The sequence below is a fragment of the Lissotriton helveticus genome, chromosome 8, assembly GCF_964261635.1.
Source record: "Lissotriton helveticus chromosome 8, aLisHel1.1, whole genome shotgun sequence".
NCBI classification, from domain to species: Eukaryota; Metazoa; Chordata; class Amphibia; order Caudata; family Salamandridae; genus Lissotriton; species Lissotriton helveticus.
The window spans coordinates 409,223,598-409,245,059 of NC_136069.1; the positions used below are offsets into that span (position 1 = coordinate 409,223,598).

Here is a 21,462-nt window from a genome sequence, read left to right on the forward strand (position 1 = left end):
TTGAGTCCGAGGTTGGCGAGGTTGTCCAGCAGGGTGGTGGTGTTGCGGTCGTTGTTGTTCTCCAGGTGGAAGTTGAGGTCCCCGAGGAGGATGTAGTCAGCGGAGAGGAGGGCGTGCGGGCTGACGAAGTCGGCGATGTCCTCGCTGAATTGTGTGCGTGGTCCCGGGGGTCTGTAGATGAGGGTGCCTCTGAGGGTGGTCCTGGGGTTGATGTGGATCTGGAAGTGCAGGTGCTCGGCAGGTGCGAGGGTGTCGTCGGTGTTGGTCGTGATGCGGATGGAGTTCCTGTGGATGATGGCAATGCCTCCTCCGGTCTGGTTGACGCGGTCCCTCCGGATGATCTTGTAGCCGTCCGGGATGGCGATGGCGATATCGGGCGCTGAGGAGGCGTTCATCCAGGTTTCCGTGAGGAAGGCGACGTCTGGGGCTGTGGTGTCGAGCAGGTTCCAGAGCTCGACGGCGTGTCTGTGGACAGAGCGGGTATTGAGCAGGATGCAATTCAGGTGGCTGTTGCTGATGTTCGTCGAGGTCTTGGGCACTGCTGGAGTGGTGCAGGTCCGGATGCAGGCGAACTTGCAGGCGTTGCAGCAGAAGGGTCCGCGGGTGCGTCTCGGGGTGGCTCGGTAGCAGCCCGGGAGTCTGCCGGCGTTGAGTGCGTAGAGGTCGGTGGCGGCGTAGGTCCGGCGGGAGGGCTGGTGGCTGCGGGGGCCAGGGGTCCTGGCACTGGGCGCGGTCCAGGCGCGGACGGGCGCAGACGGGCTTACCTTTGGCGCACCTTCGGCGCTCAGTCGGTGCTCCCGCTGCGCGCGTCCGCTGCGCGGTCGCTCTGGGGGCGTCATAAGAAGGGTGCCGGTAGGGAGGGTCTGCGGGGAGGCGGGAGCGGGTTAGCCAATCGGCTGGCGGGGGGGCGGGGCCGCGGGCTGGCAGCGGCGGGAAAAACGGGTGCGGGCGGCCCTGCGGCGGCTGGGGCGCTGGAGGAGGGAGGAGGGAGCAGGCGGCGGCGGCGGCAGGTAGGCACAGGAGCAGGTAGGTGCTGGAGCGGGAGGCAGGAAGAGCGTGGGGGCGACCAGGCCGGTAGATCCATCCATCCTTTCACCCACCCCTCCATCCATCCATCCTCCCCGTCATCATCCATCCATCCATCCCCTCATCATCCATCCATCCATCCTTTCACCCACCCATCCATCCATCCTTCCCCTCATCCATCCTTCCTTTCATCCATCATCCATCCTTCCCCTCATCCACCCATCCTTCCCTCCATCCATTCATCTATCCATCCTTCCCCTCATCCATCCATCTTTCCCCTCATCCATCATCCAGCTACCCTTCCACCCATACATCCAACTATTTACATTTTCTCTCATCCATCCTTCCCCTCACTCATCAATCCATCCATTCTCTCATTATCCATTTATTCACTCTTTCATTCATCCATTTACCCTTTCACTAATTCATCCAGTCATCCACCCATCCCTTCACTTACTCACTCGCCCACCTTTCCATATTAATTTTGAGCTGAGCCCTTTTGAGAAGAGGCCCATCAAGAACTCCACCCTCGCTGCAGGAGCCATTCTAGGACTGGGACAGAAGCCACCCAGGGCGGAGACAGGATCGACCACAGGGGGTACAGGAGCCATCACAGGCGGGTGGGGGGGGGAGGGGGAGACAGGAGCCATCACAGGCGGGTGGGGGGGGGGGAGACAGGAGCCATCACAGGGGGGGACAGGAGCCATCACAGGCGGGGGCAGGGGGGACAGGTGCCATCACAGGAGGGGGAACAGGGTCCACCAGGGTGGGCACAGGGGTGGGAATGCAGTATTCTAGTATCATATTGGGCTCCTCGCCCCCTCCTGCACAAGACAACGAGAAGACAGGCTCTCTGTCCAAAATGCCATCCCCCACTGTGATGTATAGTACTTACAGGAGATACTCTAAGAGAACTGGTTTAACTGATTGTCCTCCATACTTTGTTAATCAGTGTGGGTGCGATTGTGCCTTTTCTTTATTTTATTACATTATAAACTGCATGTTTGAAGAACTGAGGTTTGCTTACAATTTAGTGACAGTAATTAAGCTCTGTGAAGAGAACCACGTGCTGCTTCGGTGTAATGGCAGAGTCTAGGATGTTTGGGGCCCTGGGCTGAGGGGAATGTGTGAGGCCCCCTCTAAATTGCAGAGACGTGACCATTCAGGGCTGTTTGCATCTGAATGGATGTCCCTGCTCCTGAACCTGCAGCCCCCCCCTCTCGCCTCTCAGTCACCATTGAGCACCTCTTAACAGCTCATCGAGGGCTGGAGGTGTGAGGGTTGCCACCCCGCTGTGCCTCTCCAATGCTGCCGGTTATCTGAGCTTTGGTGCAGCATCGGAGTCAAGAAGAGAGGTGGGGGCAAGCTGTGCTGGCTTTGGGGTGGGGCGACCGGTGCCCGGCTAAAATGACGGACAAATGGCGTCCGTTAAAGAATCCTTCACGGACAACGGACAGACGGCCAAAATTACGGACTGTCCGTGAAATTTACGGACGGTTGGTCACCCTACTGATAGGCACCTTATTTGAATATCTCGCCCTGTTGTGTATTCGGTATAGTGCCTTTCCCTTTTTTATGACGGAATACTTATATAATCGGCCCATGAACACGGGCGCAAATAGAGGAAACTGGGTCACGAGTGAGGGCATTAGCTCAGATATTTGTGGAACTGCCAAGCACTGAGCGAGCATTAATTAGATACAACTTTTTATTATGGAATGTGGTACTGGGCCACATCCTAAATAGTTAATTTTGTTGTTTAAAAACGTATACACAGTGCTTTAAATGGGCCGGTGCTCACAGGTACTGAGTACCAGCACTTCCAATTTTTTTAGCCCTCAGTGCCGGCACTTTTTTGTTGTCAGAGAGAGTACCGGTACCCTGATTGGTGGCATGGCAGGCTCAGGTTCTAGGTGATTAGATGATGAGCATAGAAGGAAGGGGAGGGAGGGATGTAAAAAGGTGAGGTGACATCTGAAGTTTGGTTTGGCCCTTTTTTTTCAGTTAAAAGTGCAAGATATTTGTTCAGTTGTTCAGTTCTGAAATCGGGGCTTAAAAATGGCATTGTAACACAAATTAGTGCGGAGTTCAAAATCTGCTGTATTTCTTGTTAACTTTCACTATCGTTTATAAATATATATGTATGTATACGGAAATACTTTTGCACTTTTTAAGTGATTGAATGATTTATGCTTTTCTTTACTGTTATATATTTCATATTATGTATCATCATGCCTTGCTCTTAGCCCCGCCCCTAGCCCCGCCCACTTGACACACCTCTAGCTCCTTTTAATGAGTACCTGCACTTATTTTTTTCCATCTAGAGCACTGCGTATACAGCTCTATAGTTTTGCTTGCCATCATGTCCTATTTCGAGCACAATAAAGTGCCAGCTCTTTCTTTGACATATTTACCATTGAACATTGCGCTTGTTAATTAAGCGGTTTTTTATTCTATTTTACCCATTACCACCGCCCCCCACGAAATATCTAATCCCATTTTTTACTTGTTGTTCTTTGCACATGATTAAACGTACCTTAAGCAGCAGTTCTTTATAATTTCGTCGCTTTTGCCACAGGGTGGCACTGTTTACCAGCTGGATTTATTTTACCAGATTGTGTACCTTGAACGTTAGAGATCACATTGCCGCGATTGTAATAGTGTAAAATTGAAGTAGAGCTGCATACCTCTGACAGGGCCGGGCTCATTTGCGTCTTTTTGCAGTTCATGGTTCAAAGGATACGAGTTTACAGCTTGGCCTATGTGGGGAGATGCAGGGCGAATTGTGTGATGACTGGTGATGTGTGTCATGGTGTGACGTCGGCGGCAGCTGCCGCGTAAGCGTGAGGTGCTCCAGCGCGTGAGTGAATGAAATCTCACCCTTGAGAACACGTTATAGGAGTGGTCGCTTCTTTCAACAAGCTAACTAAACGGGATGCTAACCATGAAGGACAGATGCACACCCAGGGGCCAAATTACAAACCACCAGAGTGACTAATCTGTGAACTCTGGTACCACTACGGGTTAAGTTGGAGTTCAAATCATTAGTCATCATCGCCCACCGTGCCCTTCATGGCCGGGGTCCCTAATAGTTACAGAAGCAGTTCTCCTTTTATGTCCCACTGAGACAATTTCGCCCCATCACTAACCTACCCTCTCTTGCGAAGATCACAGAAAGATGTGTAGCGAAACAACTCTCTTGTCATATCAAGGACAATGATCTTCTTGATAATTTTCAGTCTGGCTTCATCCAAAACTGCAGCACTGAAACAGCCCTGCTGCAAGTGATTGATGACGCACTGCGGATACTCGACTGGGGGGGGGTCTTGTCTTCTAATTCTTCTTGACCTTTCTGCAGCCTTTGACACTGTCAATCACAACACCCTCCTCAACACTCTCCAACAGAGAATGGGCATGGAGGGCACTGTGCTTAAATGGTTTGCTTCCTTCCTCTCTGATATATCCCAAATGATCAAAATAGCGAACAGTCTTTCATCTCCTTTGGCAGTAGGTCAAGTTGTTCCTCAAGGCTCTATACTGGCACCCACATTGTTCAATCTCTATTTAGAACCACTGGGAAATCTCCTTACTAAATCCGGGATCCACTATCATCTCTATGCAGATGACACTCAAATCTACCTCAAGGTTGCCTCCACGCACGATCTCTCCATCCTAAGCTCTACTCTGGACTCCATTCAAAACTGGATGTCAACTCATCAACTGATTCTGAATCCCTCCAAAACTGAATTCCTCCCCCTCTCCTCCTCGCTTTCCCCTCCCCCGGCTCAATCATGGATGGATCAGATGAATCTACTTAACAGTAAACCCATCATTGTCGACAGCGCAAAATCCCTTGGTGTCATATTCGACGAAAAACTCAATCTAATCTCCCACATCAATTCTATTGCAAAGTCTGCTCGATACCAACTGCGCCTTCTTTGGGGAATTTGTCGCTTCTTCCTGGAGCAAGACCTTAAAACACTGGTCCAATCGCTGGTCCTCTCCAGACTTGACTACTGCAACATTCTTCTTACTGGCCTCCCTAAATCCCATATGTCCCCCCTTAAATCTGTTCTCCATTCAGCGGCTCGTTTCATTTTTGGAGCCAAAAGAAGCGACCACATCACACCCATGTTATCCACCCTCCGCTGGCTTCCCATCGAGGCAAGATCTATCTACAAGACTGCCTGTATCACCCACAAAGCCTTGCATTCCTCCTCTCCTCACTACCTGGCGAATAAACTGAAACTCTCTGGAGGCTCTAGACCATCACGTAATGCAGAAAATGTACTGCTCGAACCTCCCACTTTCAAGAAGGAAAGATCGATGGCCCAATCCTTTTCAGGCAATGCAGTGAGAATCTGGAACTCACTTCCGCCTCAGCTCCGGACCACCACCTTCTCCCAGGCCTTAAACAACCTTTACAACGCAACTTTTACATCGTAGAGCCTTTACAACGCAACCATTACAACGCAAACTATTACAACGCATTGCTCTAGGGGGCGCTCTAGGATAGGGAATAGGTTCATTTACTATCCAATAACCTTCCCTAGTGTCCACGGGGACTGGAGTTGGAATAGTAAATTAAACTATTCACTATCCAGCACCCCAAAGCACTATGCGTTGTAATGGACTGCGTTGTAATACTTACGTTGTAAAGGCATAAAGGCCTGCGGTGTAAAAGCATGCGTTGTAGTGTCATACATCCCTTCAAAACTGACCTCAAGGTTTTCCTCCTTCAAAGACACTTCCAAATTTAATTTACGCCCTCTCTATTACCTGAAGGAAGACCTTCCATTACAGAAAATTCTATTCTCCATGACTATGGGAGTGCCTTCCCAGTTTGTTCTTGTGGTCTGAGTGTCTGCCAAGTATTGCAGCATGATCCTCCTACCTGTGTTACTCTTTTGAAGCTTGCACACGTCACTTTTCTCTTGTAACACACTGTTTGCTACCTCTTACATCTTGTTTGCTTTAGATACTTGCACAAGTGCCACCATTGCCTACGTAACGTTTGTTCTTGTGTTTGAGTGTCTGCCATTTATTGTAGTATTATCCTTCTACCTGTGTTTGGTACTCTTTTGTAAAATGCACACATCACTTTTCTCTTGTAACACACTGTTTGCTACCTCTCACATTTTGTTTGCTTTAGATACCTGCACAAGTGCCACCATTGCCTATGTAACGATTGTTCTTGTGTTTGAGTGTCCTCCATTTATTGCAGTATTATACCGCTACTTGTACTTTGTATACCTTTGTAACCTGCACACATGTCACTTTTTCCTCCTATAATGTACCGTTTGCTACCTCTTGTATATTGTTTGCTCACATTTGTCACTTTTGCCTCATGTAACTTAATGTTTGCTGTAGTAATTTGTTCACTTGTAAGTTTCTCCTCGTGTACCATTACTGTTCCTTTTGAGAAGCGCTCTGACACCTTCGGGTAAAGTCAGCGCTATATAAAAACGCATAAATAAATAAACAGGCTGGGCGGTTGCTCGCTCGCCGTGAAAGCGGCTCAGGCATGGAATGCCCTTCCTTTTGAGCTTCGCAGTACCCAAGATCCCCTGGCCTTTAAGAAAAAATTAAAAACCTATCTTTTTGTCTAGTGGTAATCAGTTGAGCCCTCTTGGATCACACCTGGACACTCCTTGGAGTAGCTGCGCGCTGTAAAATTAATTAACATAACATAACTACTTCACCCAAACTATGTGAGAAACAGCTGCTTACAAGTAGGGTATGCACTCCATGGATTCCACCCTCGGGTGAAAAAGCAGTAACCCACCAGAACGACCAGCTTCGACCTCTGTGGGGTGGAAGACCTGTGGAGCCCTCCCCTGGGAATCACCTGCAGCCCACACAGCGAGTGTGCGGAGCGTCTGGGACTGAGTAGAGATGCTGATATGGCGGCAATGCCGTGCAGTGAGTGATCAAAGGAAATATTTTCTGATGAGATGAGAGGGGAGCTTGAAGGGTGAGAGGATTTGGAGGAGAATAAGCGAACAGGGATCCTGGTCCGAAGCTTTCCAGGCACCGCAGGAAGTCCTCGACTGCTCTCCCTCCATCTAGTTGCCCCAGGAGTAGAAGTTTAGAGGGATCAGGGCATAGAAGGCAGAAACACATTTTATAAAATTGGTACAAGGGAGGAAAAGCGAAAAACAGTGGGTGTGAGGGGAGAGCAGGGGAAGGCCTGGGTCACATGAGTACAGAGCTGGGCTGTGTCTTGATCAAACCCGGAAGACCTTGTCAGACTCCTATCTGAGGGAAAACAGACAATACAAATCATCACAAAAGCATTCCCCGAGTGCTGCACACTAATCTCAGGACAGGTCAGGGCAGGATGTTGGCTGAGAGCAGGGGTCGCACCGAAGGTTCACCCCACCGGTAACCTGCCCACAGAGGGGGCAGGGAGAGAGAGAGAGATACTAGTTCAGTCTGAAGAAGTTTATAAGCTAAGATCTAACAGTAAAGTTTCGGTCTTACTCTATTAAGGATGATGTTTCGTACTATTATGAATTGAGTGGCAGTATGTCCTTTGGCTCCTAAACACACTTTTCCTGCCAACATAAAGTCTGTTCCTCTAACAGTATTTCTGTTGAGTATGAACGTGGGATTGAAGTCAGTTGTCTAAATCATGGCTTTGAAGGAACTATTTTCGGAGAGTGTTGACTGAACTTTGCTAATTCTTTATCTCCAGGTGTTCTACTGATCATCACTGTGTGGAAGACTAAATAAGAATCTCGCTAGTAGAGAGTACATAATGGCATCGTCACTTCCTCTGAGATAAAACTTTTATATTCCTTTGTTTAATATCTTGGGCAGTGGCAAGCTTAGGGGTTTAGGCCAGATTCCAGCTTTGCTTCTCCTACTCCTTGTTACTTTCCAGGCACTATGAGACTATGCGCTTTATCCAGACATGATTGTATGAGCAACTAACTTTTTTTATGTCTCCTCTCCAGACACAAGCTGGCTGATTGGAAATGACCTATCTTGAGTTTACTAAGAACGTAAAAACGCTTATAGCCCGCCTATTGCTTACCACTGGTTGCCTTTCTTGCCACTCATTTGCTGGCTTCTAATTCAATGGCTTTCCTTGTCCATCTTGTTCGGTATGCTGTTTGCCCCTCCCCTGGAGCAATGCTTCTTTACCATCCTTTGCATGGCTTACTTGTATCCTTCCACGGCTCCCTTTTAGGGAACACTTTTTGCTTAAACACATCATGAGACTGCAAGTGTTCTTCAGCTGTCTTCCCTTTGTGCTCCTTCCTCCACCCTCAAATATCCACTCTCTGTTTTGCTTCTCTCCCTTGTGCTGTAAGCTTTCTCTTGGGTGCTTCTCCACCCACCAACACCTCCCTCCCCAAGTTCTGTGTTGTTTTTAGGTCGGGCCTAGAGGCAGCGCGAATGTGCTGCTCGCTCTGCGAGGCATGTTGTTTTAGAGTATGCTCTTGAAGCCCTGCCCACTCTCCGCCCATATTTGTCATTGGCTTATGTCATTGCTCTTCGTAAATGCTGGCTTCTGATTTGTACATAGGCTTGTTAGTCCCTCCTTAGTACCACCTTGTCTTCATTTGTAACCTCCCATTAGGACTGGCCCTTTTACTTTGGTTGTTACACGGTCTGCTTTATAAGTTGGTGAACACTATTTTCTTTAATGCTGTTCCCCTATTCCACCCATGACATCGGAGCACCCACCTACTTTTTTTTTGTATTAGTAATATATTTTTATTCAAATGACAGCTTGGTCCGCTTTATAGCGCCTGGTCTTATTTAATTATTTAATATACAGCGCGGTCCTCATTCACCTTAGCGGGCGTGCCTATTTAATTACTAGCTCGGACCGCTTTCACTTTAGCGGCCGCGCTACAGAGCTTTTGGAATTTATTTTTGTAAAACTTTGGGTGAAAGCGCCATACGCACTTTCACTTTAATGATGGCCACGCCCTTTGTTTAGATGTTGCTCACAGTAACCTGAATATGCAAGCAGCGTCTAAAAAAAGGGTTGTGGCCACCATTATAGTGGTCTCCTATTTGTGAGAGTTTGAGCTCGTGGCATTAAAAAAACAATGCCTTTTATATATATATATGTTCCTTTTAAAAACACATAAATAAATGGCATTGTCATTTACAATGCCAATAGCTTAAACGTTCGCAAATGCGAGACCTATTGCATTGAAAATGATTGTTTCACTTGTGTAGTTCTCCTCTGCTCCCCCCCGCTCTCCCTTGTGTGATGCATTTTCTCCCCCCAACCCTGCATGTTGCCTCCCCCCACTCAAGCCTTAGTTGCCACCTACCCCCTTCAGTCTTTTCTAGAAATATTTTTTGGGGTGGTACAGAGAATCAGACAGCAAGTTGCTGCTGCCCCTCCGCCTTATTACGAAAGCGCTCTTATGTTATTTCTGTTTCTTTTTTTAAAAATTATTATGTCGTGGCAGATACATTAAAAAAAATGACACCAGCTGCATCATCGCACCTTATTTTATTGGCTTTTTTTAGCATGTTGTACAGCATCTAGCTCCTGTATGACGTGGTACATTGCCTTCTGGGAAGGGTGGCTGTTTTGGGGAAAACCGTGTAAAAATCATGAATATGGCTTCATGAAATCCTTTCCTTCAAAAATTAACATGCAGAGTCTTATCCATTTATAGTGTTGAGTGCTCAAGATAATTGGAAGTGTTTTTCAGTTGTTTACATATGAGCCTTTAACAATGTCGGGCAACCTTACAGGAAAAAGCGTCTTTAAAAAAAAAAAAAAGGTTTTTCTTGGTTCAGGCTGAAAAGGTTGTACAATTTCTTCAGATCATAGGTACACATTGTTTAACTATTTCCTGCTGACCTAGGTCAGTAAATGTGTGCTATACTTTGGAACTCAAGATTGAGTGGGTTTAAGTGCATTTTCTTGTATGTGCTTACAAGATTCTTAGTGCTCTTTCCCCTCTAATGTAGGTGTAGTAGTGCAGGCAGGAAGGCACATCACATTTTAGTTTCAATTTTTACAAGTACCTAGAATGTAGAGCACCCTATAAAATATTTTTGTAAAGAGCACTCAAATGCATTGCATTAAAAGGATATGTAGCATTCGAGGAACTGTACAAACTGATGATAAGGGGCTTTGCTAAATGAGACATGGGGGGAGAGTGCGGTGGGATGACGTGAGAGACCAGCCATGGCTACTGGGTTTATTTTCAAGAATGAGCACATTTTTAAGACCATTTGTATGACTGTTCTAATGGAAAAGGCAGAGTGTCCAAGAGGGCTCATGAAATACCTTTGGTAAACAGAAAGTGTACAAAACTCAGAATACTTGTTGTTTTCTTTGTTTTCGGATCATTTACCATTACTCTTCTAGCTCCAAAGCGTACTTGTAAAACAACATTGTTATAATTTAAGATTATATTATTGTGGTGCCCATGCTCTTCTCCACACTTAGAATCTCTCCTGTTACTACCAGACCTGATTCGCACTGAGTGAGCCTACCACAGTGTGATGAGCATCATAAGCACCATTACCAAGGTTCAGACTTTTGACCTCCAGGTTAGAAGTTGAACTATGGAGCAGGTTAACTAAACATGTCTGTTTTACATACTTGTTTTCTTGCAACATGGCCCAAGAAGAGTAGATGTAAATTACCTCATATAATTCCCTTTGTAGTGTGAAAACAACCTATTTTATTTTGCAGGGCAAATAATGCCAGACTGTCTTTACTTTTATTTCATTCTTCCTAATGTGTTGGTGGAGAATATGCATTACCAGTATTCTTTCATCTAAATCTGCAAGAGTGTAATCTTGGTGTGAAGTTGTGTTCTGTTAAGTTAAGTGTGCAAACCAAGTGTATTTAGTTACAGTAACAAGAGTGGTGGCCAATCAAGCAATTCCCATAAACTCAAATTGCTTATTACATTAAGATCTTAAACGCCCTGTTGAATGAATAATCGCTTTCTCCGTTCTTGAGTCCAGAGCCATGTCTTTTCAGAGATTTCCACCCAAAACTCTGTCCCGCCTTCCTTCTTGAGTGGTGATCCTGAATATATGCTGTGCGGTTACTGACCTTTTATGACTTCAGTGTTTAGTTGAGCCCTTTTCTCACTGATAATTGTGTAGTAGAATAAGTGCCTCAAATCCACATATGTTTCTGTTGTGAGTTAGTGAAGCTTATGCAGAGTATTTTTTAGTGCAGAGGAATTTGAAGGCCCTTGGAGCAGTTTGTGCTGAATGAAGCGTTTTGAAAATATTGTGATGGGTTTCATGTTTTATATAAATATGACCACATAATGCTTCTACAACCAATCTTTCAGGTTCAAGTGTGAGAAAACTGGAAGTAGCATGTAGTTGTTTTGCTAATAAGGCACTACCTACTCTTGCAACCACAAAAAAAGTTGAATTAGCCGAGTTGTTGATTGTTTGAATGCCGCTGTCTACAACTCTAGATGTCGAGACAATCAACATTTTGTAGAGCTGAGAAAAAGTGACATAATTTCGGTGTTTAGACTTTGACAGGTGTTCACCATCCATCTACTGATGATAAAAAAATATAAGGAGAAGCAAGATATTACAATCCTTTGGATAACCACTTACCCCAAAGTTAGTTAGAGTAATGGATTATCATCATGGTAGTTGTGGAATCCCATAAGCAGCAGGGATGGGATAGCATTAGGAAGGTGCATGAACATGTAGCTCATACCCTTGAGAGCACTCAGCAGTGGTGAACCCCACAAAATGTTTGCTTTCGGTGGGAGGGGTGACTGCTATGTTAACACTTGTTCTATTAGGAATGTTTGGAGCTGTCTCTGTGCAGGCAGGGGTCCACCAACGACTTTTTGTAGTGTGTTTAACTGCATATCATCCAAAGTGTGCATGACATTTGAAGGTTTGCAGATTCCCACCAGGACAGATTGCCCTCCATTTATTTTAGATATGTTTTCCTCCCTTACAAAGGGATAAGTAGGTGTGTTTGTTTATTAAATCTGCAAGCCACACTGCGTATGCTTTTTGATTTCTTGTAAAAAAAAATGCATTAATTTAATAAAATGTGCAGGTTTCTGAAAATGTAAGAAGAGTTGGAATTGAAATTTCTCTGTTCAGTGACACAAACATTTACTATTTGAAAGGGTCTCTTTGAAGATATTGAGTTTGGCATTTAATATAGGGACAGGCTGAGCAAGCAACGCCAGTGCTTACTTTTGTGGCCAGAGATGTTGCTGACTATTAGTTAATGAAAGATATTTTTCAGATGGGACTAATTTTACTTTCCATGAAGATCTTCATTGAGACATCAGGTGCTTTTTCCTTTCAGAAGAGGCTGATTAGGTTAATTGAAAGATGAACAAGCCCTGATCATCATGATGTGATAGTAAAACACAGTAGTGGCTATGTTTTCAAGTTTCTTTGATTCTAGTCAGTTAAGATTTAACGTACAGTGGATTTGCCATATTCAGGCAAATGAGCATGTAATAATGCTCTGCGTAGTCAATTGGTTCAATGCCAATGATATTGAGCATTTTGTGAGTTCCTCCACCAGCGTATGATCTCCTAAGAGGGTTCTTAGCTGGGTCGTTTGACACCGGGTCAATGTGTTTAGTGGATTGTGAAAGCTTGGGATAAAAAAAAAAATAACTGTATACCTGCTCGTTTATTTTAATCATCTTTATTGAGAAAGTGAATTGTGCTGTGTTTGATTTCTTGAATCTGATACAGTTCATGTTATCATAAGCGTTGTTCTGAAGAAGAATAGGTGGGTTGATCCAGTGGTAGGCACCACATTATGTTTTTAGGTCGAGCTGGCGTTGGAGCGCGAAGCGCTCCCGCCAGCGAGACTATAGTCACCTTCCTCCCTGTCAAGGGAGTAACAGCTGTGAACGAGCCCGATACAGACCTGGGCACGAGCCGACCCAGGTCTGTGAACGAGCTTCAAGTTTGAGCAGCTTGTGCACGTTTGTTGGACGTCAGGCGCTGCAAGCCCGCCAGACCAATTATCCCAGCATGAAACTCTACTTCCTGAGGCGCCACAAGACCAATTATCCCAGCAGGAGTCTCCACTTCCTCAGGCGCTGCAACAATTATCACAGCATGAGACCCACTTATCACAGCATGTCAACAGGCGCCCCAGGCTTTTGGAGCACTCAACTATAATTAATGTGCAGTTGAGTGCTCCAGCAGCGTGGGGCGGCTCTCTGCATGCTGTGATAATTATCACTTTGGGGCCTCATGCTGTGATAATTACGGCGGTATGCTCTATTTGCAGCACTGAACATTTTCAAAGAAGGCGAAGCAGTGACATTCATTGGAGACACTCACCCTCACGCCCTCACCCCTCACACACCTCCTCACCCTCACACACCTCCTCACCCTCACACACCTCCTCACTCTCACACCCTCACCTTCACACCCCCTCACACACACCCTCACATACCCTTACATACCCTTACCAGCACAGCAAAACACAACACAACACAGCACAGCACAGCACAGCAAAACACAACACAGCACAGCAAAACACAGCACAGCACAGCACAACAAAACACAACACAGCACAACAGAGCAAAACACAACACAGCACAGCACAGCACAGCAAAACACAGCACAGCAAAACACAACACAGCACAGCACAGCACAGCAAAACACAACACAGCACAGCACAACGCAGCACAGCACAGCAAAACACAGCACAACACAACACAGCACAGCAAAACACAACACAGCACAGCAAAACACAGCACAGCACAACACAACACAGCACAGCAAAACACAGCACAGCACAGCACAGCAAAACATAGCACAGGACAGCACAGCAAAACACAGCACAGCAAAACACAGCACAGCAAAACACAGCACAGCAAAACACAGCACAACACAGCACAGCACAGCACAGCAAAACACAGCACAGCACAGCAAAACACAGCACAACACAGCACAGCAAAGCAAAGCACAGCAAAACACAACACAGCACAGCACAGCAAAACACAACACAGCACAGCAAAGCACAGCACAGCAAAACACAGCACAGCAAAGCACAGCACAACACAGCACAGCAAAACACAACACAACACAACCCTCACGCCCTCACCCCCTCACCCCTCACACACCTCATCACCCTCACACACCTCCTCACCCTCACACCCTCACCTTCACACCCCCTCACACACACCCTCACATACCCTTACCAGCACAGCAAAACACAACACAGCACAGCAAAACACAACACAACACAGCACAGTACAGCAAAACACAGCACAGCACAGCACAACACAGCACAGCAAAACACAACACAGCACAGCACAGCAAAACACAACACAGCAGAGCAAAGCACAGCACAGCAAAACACAGCACAGCAAAACACAACACAGCACAACACAGCACAGCACAGCAAAACACAGCACAGCAAAACACAACACAGCACAGCAAAGCACAGCACAACACAACACAACACAGCACAGCAAAACACAACACAGCACAGCAAAACACAACACAACACAGCACAGCAAAACACAGCACAGCACAGCACAGGACAGCACAGCAAAGCACAGCACAGCAAAACACAGCACAGCACAGCACAGCAAAACACAGCACAGCACAACACAGCAAAACACAGCAAACCACAGCACAGCACAGCAAAACACAGCACAGCACAGCAAAGCACAGCACAGCAAAACACAGCACAGCAAAACAAAACACAGCACAGCAAAACAAAGCACAGCACAGCAAAACACAGCAAAACACAGCACAGCAAAGCACAGCACAGCAAAACACAACACAGCACAGCACAGCAAAACACAGCACAGCACAGCAAAACACAGCACAGCACAGCAAAACACAGCACAGCACAGCAAAACACAACACAGCACAGCACAGCAAAGCACAGCAAAACACAGCACAACCACAGCACAACCAAGCACAGCACAACCAAGCACAGCACAACCAAGCACAGCACAACCAAGCACAGCACAACCAACCAAGCACAGCACAACCAACCAAGCACAGCACAACCAACCAAGCACAGCACAACCAAGCACAGCACAACCAAGCACAGCACAACCAAGCACAGCACAACCAAGCACAGCACAACCAAGCACAGCACAACCAAGCACAGCATAACCAAGCACAGCATAACCAAGCACAGCATAACCAAGCACAGCATAACCAAGCATAGCATAACCAAGCACAACAAAAAATAGCATAACAAAAAATAGCATAACACAACACAACAAAACATAGCATAGCAAAACAAAGCATAGCACAACACAACACAACATAGCATAGCATAACAAAACATAGCATAACAAAACACAGCATAGCATAGCATAACAAAACACAACATAGCATAGCATAACAAAACACAACATAGCATAGCATAACAAAACACAACATAGCATAGGATAACAAAACAAAGCATAGGATAGCAAAACAAAACATGGCATAACAAAACATGGCATAACAAAACATGGCATAACAAAACATGGCATAACAAAACATGGCATAACAAAACATGGCATAGCAAAACATATAATAGCATAGCAAAACATAGCATATCAAACACAACAAAACATAGCATAGCAAAACAAAGCATAGCATAGCAAAAGATAGCATAGCATAACAAAGCATAACAAAGCATAGCATAACAAAACATAGCATAGCATAACATAACAAAACATAGCATAACATAGCATAGCATAACAAAACACAACATAGCATAGCATAACAAAACACAACATAGCATAGCATAACAAAACAAAGCATAGGATAGCAAAACAAAACATAGCCTAACAAAACATGGCATAACACAACATGGCATAACAAAACATAGCATAGCAAAACATATAATAGCATAGCAAAACATAGCATATCAAACACAACAAAACATAGCATAGCAAAACAAAGCATAGCAAAACAGAGCATAGCATAACAAAGCATAGCATAACAAAACATAGCAGAACAAAACATAGCATAACAAAACATAGCATAACAAAACATAGCATAGCAAAACAAAGCATAGCATAGCAAAACACAACACAACACAACATAGCATAGCATAACAAAGCATAGCATAACAAACACAACAAAGCATTGCATAGCATAACAAAACAAAGCATAGGATAGCAAAAAAACATAGCATAGCATAACAAAGTATAGAATAGCAAAACAAAACATTGCATAGCATAACAAAACATAACATAACAAAACATAGCATAGCATAACAAAACAAAACATATCATAGCCTAGCAAAACATAGCATACCAAACACAACAAAACATAGCATAACAAAACATAGAAAAACAAAGCATAACACACACAACCACGCACACACAACCACGCACACATAACCACAACCACACACACACCCACAACCACACACAACCACACACACAACTATCTATCTATCTATCGCCCTCACTCTATCTGTCTATCTATCGCCCTCACTCTATCTATCGGCCTCAGTCTATCTATCTAATCGCCCTCACTCTATCTGTCTATCTATCGGCCTCACTCTATCTAATCGCCCTCACTCTATCTATCTATCGCCTTCACTCTATCTTATCGCCCTCACTCTATCACCCTCACGCTATCTATCGCCCTCACTCTATCTATCGCCCTCACTATATCTATCTATCGCCCTAACTCTATCTATCTATCGCCCTCACTCTATCTATCTAATCGCCCTCACTCTATCTATCTATCAATCTATCTATCGCCCTCACTCTATCTATCGCCCTCACGCTATCTATCTATCGCCCTCACGCTATCTATCTATCGCCCTCACGCTATCTATCTATCGCCCTCACTCTATCTATCTTTCTATTGATCTATCGCCCTCATTCTATCTACTTATTTAGATACTGATCGCCATCACTCTATCTATCTGTCTAGCTATCTATTGCCCTCACTCCTATCTATCTATCTACCTATCTATCTCGCTCACTCAATCTCTCTATCGCCCTCCCTCCCTCTATCTATCTATCCCACTCACTCTATCTATCTATTCCACTCCTATCTATCGCATCACCACAGCATCACTAAGGGGCACAACAACATCACTATGCGCTACCACAACAACATCACTATGCGCTACCACAGGATCATTGAATGCCACAGCATCACTAGTCGCCACTACAACATCTCTCAGCCCCACCACAGCATCAATCTGTGCAACCATTTACCAACAACTGGGTCAAATATGATCTCTCAATGTTTCAAGCTTTATTACAAATGTCACAAAAAGAGGTTAGTATTTCACTTCTGTTCTTGGATTTTCGTCACAATAAAATACACTGAACATATTCTTCAGAAAAGTTATTTACAAAAGTTTAAGCTATTGCCATTATAAATTACAATAACTTTTATTTAAGTATTAATTATTAAAAAAATTCAAAGCCATTGTTATTTGTAATATCAATACATCTAAGTCACGTGAATACAACACATATTGCATTACAAATGCTATAGGTGTCACAAGTTATAACTATTGGCATTGTAAATGACAAAGCTATTTTTGCTATTTTCAAAACCAACACATGTATAACAAATGTGTCATTTACAATACCAATAGCTCAAACTTTCCTAATGCGAGACCTTATGCATTGCAAATGCTTGTTTTGATTGCTAACCTGCCTAGATCTCTCTCGTGAAGACCCTTGACGCTCCATGCAATGAATTGGACCAGAGTGGGCATTAATAAAGCCGTTAATGTTTTTGTTGTTATTTTCATTTAACAGAGTAAGTTGAACGAAACAAATTGTTTGGTGTATTAAATTGTGCAGTAACCTTTTGTTAAAAAGAGGAATAAGGGGAACATTTTCCGACCAAGTCAAAATGTCCCCCAGTGCATCTGCCCAGATTGAAAAGGTATACTCAACACCTGGGTTAATTGCATTAAGTCTGTGTCTTGTTATATGTAATTGAAAGCAGCATTCATAGTGGACACATTAGAGTAGTGCATTCTCTTTCTGTGCTTGCATGCAATGCAAAATATGTATTTGTTCTCTTATCTTAGCATTGTATCTTTTTTTTAGTAGTATGCGGTGTACTTGCTTCTCCCTGATCCAGTGACTCAACATTTGTAATTTTCTTACACACACATCACCTAATATGATAAAGTTAAAAAGATCTAGCTGCACTGTTGGTACAGGAAAATAATTGCACCACGTGAGGTCACCCCTGCAATCACTATGAAGGTTACATCAGCACAAAAGTACCAACTGTCCTTCAATGAAAATCTAACAGTCTATTTGAGCCTATGATTAAGTCTCCCATTATTTTGAGGCCATCTTCGAGCAATCATTGGAATGTAACAGGTGTAAGTACTGCTAGCCCCTTTACAGAATGACACTTGTATGACAGCTTTGCCAAATGCCTTCTAGCGTATACGTCTGGCTTTTTAGTGTACAAGCTAATGAGACGTCCACACAATTCAAGTAGGCATCGTTGTGATCTGTAAAACATCATCATTCTGTGATTAAAAATTCTTTCTAATATATTGCAAGCCTTTGACTTAAAAAAAAATATTCTATGCATCACCCATACTTTGTTTTAATAAAGAGCCTTATAAGGCGTATTGAATGTCAATTAACTAGTTTCTGTGTGCACCTTCTTATTTTTTCAGATATACCTTGGATGAGTTTGGAACAGCTAGAAGAAATGCAGTAGTTCGTGGCTTTATAGATGCCCTTACCCGGGGTGGCCCAGGAGGTACTCCTCGACCAATTGAAATGCACTCACATGATCCATTGAGGTAATGTTGGAATTTAGATGCATCCCTTCATTGTTTTTATTGTTCTTTGTTCTCTTTTTATGCATCAAGATTGCAAAAATAGCAACGTTAGGGAGGGCTGTCTATTGAGAAAGTATATAAAAATGTAATATTATATTACAGCTCAATCATATATAATTGCACATAATATCGAGATCAAACATAATAAATAGTCAATTCATCTGAATAATTATAGGCAGTCAGATTTCATCAGGTAGGAGTGAAGCCGAGATAATTCATTAAGAGGGCCTATTATGGGAAATTAATTCTTGCCACCCCTTAACATCCTTCACCCTATGTGTTTCAACATTGATCTTAAAAGTATTCCGAAGTGTTGTCCACCGCTGTTTACCCATGGGCGGAATGCAGCTAATCCAATGTCTTGCTATGCACAATTGAGCAAATGTAATGACAATCAAACAAACTCCACCTCTGAATCCTGAATGTTCTCATGCATACAGATCATTATTGTCAGTTCATTATCAGATTATGTAATAATAATTTGCGTTTCCATTGCCGAATGACAAAACGCTCACAAACCATTACAAATATATTTTGTTCCCAGCATCCTTTAAATCACACCTAGGACATTGAGAACAATTTCTCTGTTTCCATTCAAAGAGTTTTGCTGTTTATAACACAGCTTATTTATTCATTCAAAATGTCGAAATTGCAGATTCATTGCCATAAAGATATCATGTCCCAAATTAATGGAGTGAGACAGTACCTCCCCTGAGACCACTGTACTGAAATTATTCATCCATCTGATGGCCAGAGATCAGAAGCCATAACCCAGAATTGTCAAAAATAATTGATACAGAGTCTGGGATTTCTATCAACAAGTTATTTTCCGTCTTGTAGAACTAATCTTTCTAAAAGAAATCTCTAATTTGTACATACTTAACTGCTAGTTCTGGAGGGATTATGCTCTGCCTGATATGTCAATAAATAGGTCTTGGCATGGCACATGTGAGGAAACAATTCTTCATACAATTTTGCTGAGTTGTATAGCCAGAATCTTAGAATACATCTTTCACTCAGCATTGATCAAGGAAGTGGGTTGACACTGAACCTCTGTCCTCTTGTCTTCTCTTTCTTAAAAAACAGCACAATATTAATACAGTCCCATAAAGCAGGTAGTCATGCATCCACAGATATAGCATTAATTACTACCATATTATTAGTGCCAAAAGTCTTCTAAAAGTATTGAATTCTCCCCATTGACGTATCCACTGGGAAAGCACATTCATGGCCTTCAAAACCTAATTTAAAGTAACAGGAACATCTAATTCAGCACAAATCTCTGGACAAGCTTATGTTATGACTCAAGCTGTGCAGATAAACCGCTTGTGTCATCAGTATACCACTTTGATAAAATGATTGGAATTGTGCAAGTATCACCATTGGGTCAGACCCCAGCTGTCCATTGTAATCTTTAATTGATGTATTCTTTCCTAAAGTCTTACCCACTCTGATTTTACATGTGCTATATTTTATTCCTACCATTAGACTCTGTGTTTTTCATAAACATTCCGTTGCTGAGTATAATATGCAGCTGTAACCCTTTGACTGAATATTCTTTTATTCCGGAGTAAAGTATACCATATAGTTGCTTTCCTCATAGGGCTTTTCAGTATGTTCTGGCAAGTTTTGGGCTGTTGTTTGGTGCTAATACTCAGCATTGTTTAGCGGTATTATCGGCATCTGTGTTGGCAAGAACCACACTCTGCTAGTACTTTTTAAAATCTTGTAGCACTCTGCAATTTTAATATTTTTGCTATCTGGCAGATTGTTTCTCGTTTACTCACCCCACCTTACTTTGCTGTTTTGTACGGGCTAGCTTGCTCGACCCTGGCGGTACCCGAATGTTAATCGGGATTGCACTGCACCTGGGTTGGCGTACTTGTTGCTGTCAGGAAGTATAAATTGCACTATGGGGCGACCGCACAGCCAGTAAGTGTTGGGCTGTTGTTTGGTGCTAATACTCAGCATTGTTTAGCGGTATTATCGGCATCTGTGTTGGCAAGAACCACACTCTGCTAGTACTTTTTTAAATCTTGTAGCACTCTGCAATTTTAATATTTTTGCTATCTGGCACATTGTTTCTTGTTTACTCACCCCACTTTCCTTTGCTACTTTGTACGGGCTAGCTTGCTCGACGCTGGCGGTACCCGGATGTTAATCGGGACTGCACTGCACCTGTGTTGGCGTGCTAGTTGCTGTCAGGAAGTATAAATTGCACTATGGGGCAACCGCGCAGCGGGTGCGCTGAAGTCGCGCCAAAGGCAAGCCCGTCTGCGCCCAGGTCCAGGCCCCCTGGCTGTTTCCAGGTAACTACATACAGCCGACAGCAACTATTAGATTTTGACAATTGTGAGTGCAAGCCATTTGGTATTTGGCCCTTACAAAAGCCAGGCTGTACCAGCTGCGCATACATGTTTAATCCCAGGGTTGTCGATAGAGTCAATAGACCGGATCAAGCCCAAAACCAGGGGAACCCTTAGGACGGAATCACTGTCTGCTGTTCATAGAAGGGGTGACATAAAAGACACATCACATAACATCCTGACCTCCGATATATATGGGAAACTTATGCTGACGCAAGCTACATGGCAGCAATTTCAGTGCGTGTTAATAAACATACGGTCATTGGGGAAGCACAAATATGAAATTGAAGACCTGATCCAAAATAT

The 21,462-nt window shown here is 44.0% G+C and overlaps 1 protein-coding gene across 1 annotated transcript in view; it reads left to right on the top strand.

Moving 5' to 3' along the window:
* Positions 1 to 21,462, top strand: part of COG6 (component of oligomeric golgi complex 6) — a 464,502-nt gene that overhangs the window by 162,586 nt on the left and 280,454 nt on the right. Inside the window, exon 9 of the mRNA XM_078657244.1 lies at positions 18,623 to 18,751. Coding sequence (XP_078513370.1) covers positions 18,623 to 18,751 — 129 coding nt within the window. The remainder of the gene's footprint in view (positions 1 to 18,622; positions 18,752 to 21,462) is intronic.